General features: G+C 31.3%; 1 protein-coding gene across 1 annotated transcript; it reads right to left on the minus strand.

Moving 5' to 3' along the window:
• Nucleotides 1-827: 827 nt before the first annotated feature.
• Nucleotides 828-2,219, minus strand: LOC133034569 (zinc finger BED domain-containing protein RICESLEEPER 2-like). The gene is made up of 3 exons (XM_061109676.1): nt 1,927-2,219; nt 1,298-1,838; nt 828-1,196 (listed from the first exon to the last, which is right to left on the minus strand). The coding sequence occupies exons 1-3, from the start codon at nt 2,217-2,219 to the stop codon at nt 828-830; spliced, it is 1,203 nt and encodes a 400-aa protein (XP_060965659.1).
• Nucleotides 2,220-2,943: the final 724 nt, after the last annotated feature.

Below are 2,943 nucleotides of genomic sequence, written 5' to 3' on the forward strand. Positions count from 1 at the left end.
ATATTCCCCATCGGGGAACGGGACGGGGAATCCCCGTCGGTGATGGACACCATAACGGGGACCCGTTTATTGAAAAAAAAATGTAAAAAATACAAAATTTATATTTGCAAATATTAAATTAAAACAACAATAACATAAAACTAAATTCATTCCATAATTGATAGTCATTTAGATAAATTCTAAAATTAAAAATCCTTCAATGTAAAACTTAAAATCCATAAACATAAGCTTAAAACTTAAACATAAACTTGAGAACCAAACAAACACACACAACTTAATAAAATTGTAATAATGTCTTCATCTTCAACTTTGAAATCTAGTAGTAGTCACCACCACCATTCAAGAGTTTTGATTCTTCGAGCATCGTAATCCACAAAACTTGGGCCCTAAAATAAAAATGTCATCAATTATAAGTAAATAGATATTTTAAAGAAAAAAATAGTAAACAAACAAATAAATAAATGCTAACTTACCGCTTCATCATCTTCCACATCATCAAAAAATATACTATATGAAGCCTCATTTTGTGATGCATCTATGAAATAAACAATATTGGCATTAATATATTTTTTTAATCTAAAAGAAAATTAAATAATAAGAGTAGGTTAGAATAAACATACCTAATTTCTCATCCCATAGCCAATCTTGTGTACATACTAAAGCCTCCAACATGTTCGGATGACGCCTTTTACGACAAGGAGTCACATGTCTTCCACTAGTGCTTGAAAGCGAGACTCGAAGCAAGCGTAGACAACTTGGGATAGCCAAAACATCTCTAGCAACTTGTTGTAATATTGGATATTTAAGACCATTTGTCTTCCACCAAGCTAAAATATCAAACTCTCCACTCCTAGGCAAAGCTTCGCTTCCTCCAAGTATAAGTCTAACTCAGACTTGTAAGTTTCCACATTTGAAGTACTACTAACATACAAGTCAAAACCAACTAAATCATCTACACATCCATCATTATCTCCACCAACTCCAGAAGCATTGAATAAAGGTTCAAGAATATTTTCTTTTCCATCATTCGATTTATATTCTTTCACTAAATCATAGCACAACATTCTACTTCGCTTAACTTCATTTTGATATTCACCAACATAAATTTTAGGAAAGTAATACTCAATCAATTTCATCTTGAACCTTGGATCCAAAACAGTTGCTATGGCTAATATGCCATGAATGGAAGTCCAATACTGCTCAAATTTATCCATCATATTTAATGCCAGAATTTCACAAATCTTAGAGAAGAAATGATTAGCGGAGGATATTTAGTTCCAGAATATATCACAGTTACATTGTAAAACAACTTCAATTTTTCACACATAACTTTTGCCAAAAGCCAATCTCGCTCACTAGGTTCTTTTTTGTAATTTTTCTCAGTATGTATTAGGCGACTAAATACATCTTTATAAGTAATGGCACTAGTAAGCATCAAATAAGTAGAATTCCACCTAGTCTTGCAATCAAGCACTAACCTTTTGTTGCTAGAGCATGATAATCCTTTCTTAGCCTCTTCAAACTTTTCAACTCTTTTTGGAGTGCCAGTCCAAAAAACTACACTCTCACGTATAGTTTTTATGGCACCTTGAATTGCCCCTAGTCCTTGTTGAACAATCAAGTTCAAGATATGAGCAGAGCATTTCATGTGAAGTAGTTTCCCTTTCATTAGTAAAGAAGTATTTCTCAATTTTTCTTTCATTTGATCCATCATGGCAATGTTCACGATGCGATTATCTAAGGTAAGGGTAGACAACTTACGCTCAATAGACCATTCAATCAAACACTCCATCAACACTTTAAGTTTAGCAGTATGAGGGGTGGGCACATATATAAACCTGAATGTACACAAAAAAAAATTATTAGCATATATCGATATCAAATATTGACATAATAAAAAAAATTCTGAGCAATTTATCATATTACCTGATAATTCGATTACGCAAAATCCAAGAATCATCAATATAATGTGCAGTCACCACCATATACCCTCTCTTTTGATTATTTGATGTCCACAAGTCAGTTGTAATCGCAACTCTACTACGATTGTCATTCATTGAGTTCATTGTCTTGGTCTTTTCATTCTCATATATCTTCAATATATCCCTCCTAATAGTAGTTCGCGATACATATCTGAATAATGGCTGGAGAGACTTGACAAAGCTTCTAAATCCATCATGCTCAACCATATTGAGTGGATACTCATGCAAAACAATCATCTTAGCAAGTTTTTCTCTTGAAAACTCTTGGTCAAAGTTGTGGGCAGCAAGAGAAGTACTTCCATCCTTCTTCCTACTTGGATTCAAGATTTATTGTTTTATATCACGATTCTTTCTAAGAGGACAAATCTTGAAGTGATCATGTAAATGTCTCGTTCCATTTCTGCTTGATCCTCCCAATTTCTTTTGACTAGTAGTTGCAAATTGCCTTATCAACTCCTTCAATTTTTACCTTCTTGAAATGTTTCCAAACAAAAGAAGTCAATTTTCTCTTCACCTGAGTATTCTCATCATCAATAATAGTTTGAGTTTCTGAATCAATATTATTTAGAGGAGTTGATGAGTCTCCTTCCATTTGTCCATATGTTGATGGTGTGTCTTTTTCATTCTCACTCATAGTTCCACTACATATAATAATAGACATGTAAAAGGTCAATATACACATGATAAAATGCAAAAATTATTTTAAAGTACAAAAAAAAAAAAAAACAGTTATGGACTTATAAATTTATAATGTTTAAAATAGAATAACATAAAATAATAAATCATAAAAAAATATATGTAATACATAAATTTATTTTATTATATATAATATGATACACATATTTAAATACAAAATCTAATATATATATATATAATATACCGCAAGAATTACAACTTTACATGTAGATATAAACATAAATAACATATGTAAGACACAAAAATATAAACATACAAAAGTCGA

Source organism: Cannabis sativa, chromosome 2 (genome assembly GCF_029168945.1).
Source record: "Cannabis sativa cultivar Pink pepper isolate KNU-18-1 chromosome 2, ASM2916894v1, whole genome shotgun sequence".
In the NCBI taxonomy this organism is placed as follows: Eukaryota; Viridiplantae; Streptophyta; class Magnoliopsida; order Rosales; family Cannabaceae; genus Cannabis; species Cannabis sativa.

Coding starts and splice junctions, on each gene's coding strand:
- LOC133034569 (XM_061109676.1), bottom strand. CDS start 2,219: ATGATTGTTTTGCATGAGTATCCACTCAATATGGTTGAGCATGATGGA. Junction 1,839..1,926: donor TTGCGTAATCGAATTATCAG/GTAATATGATAA, acceptor GTGTACATTCAG/GTTTATATATGTGCCCACCC. Junction 1,197..1,297: donor AATTGAAGTTGTTTTACAAT/GTAACTGTGATA, acceptor AAATTTGAGCAG/TATTGGACTTCCATTCATGG.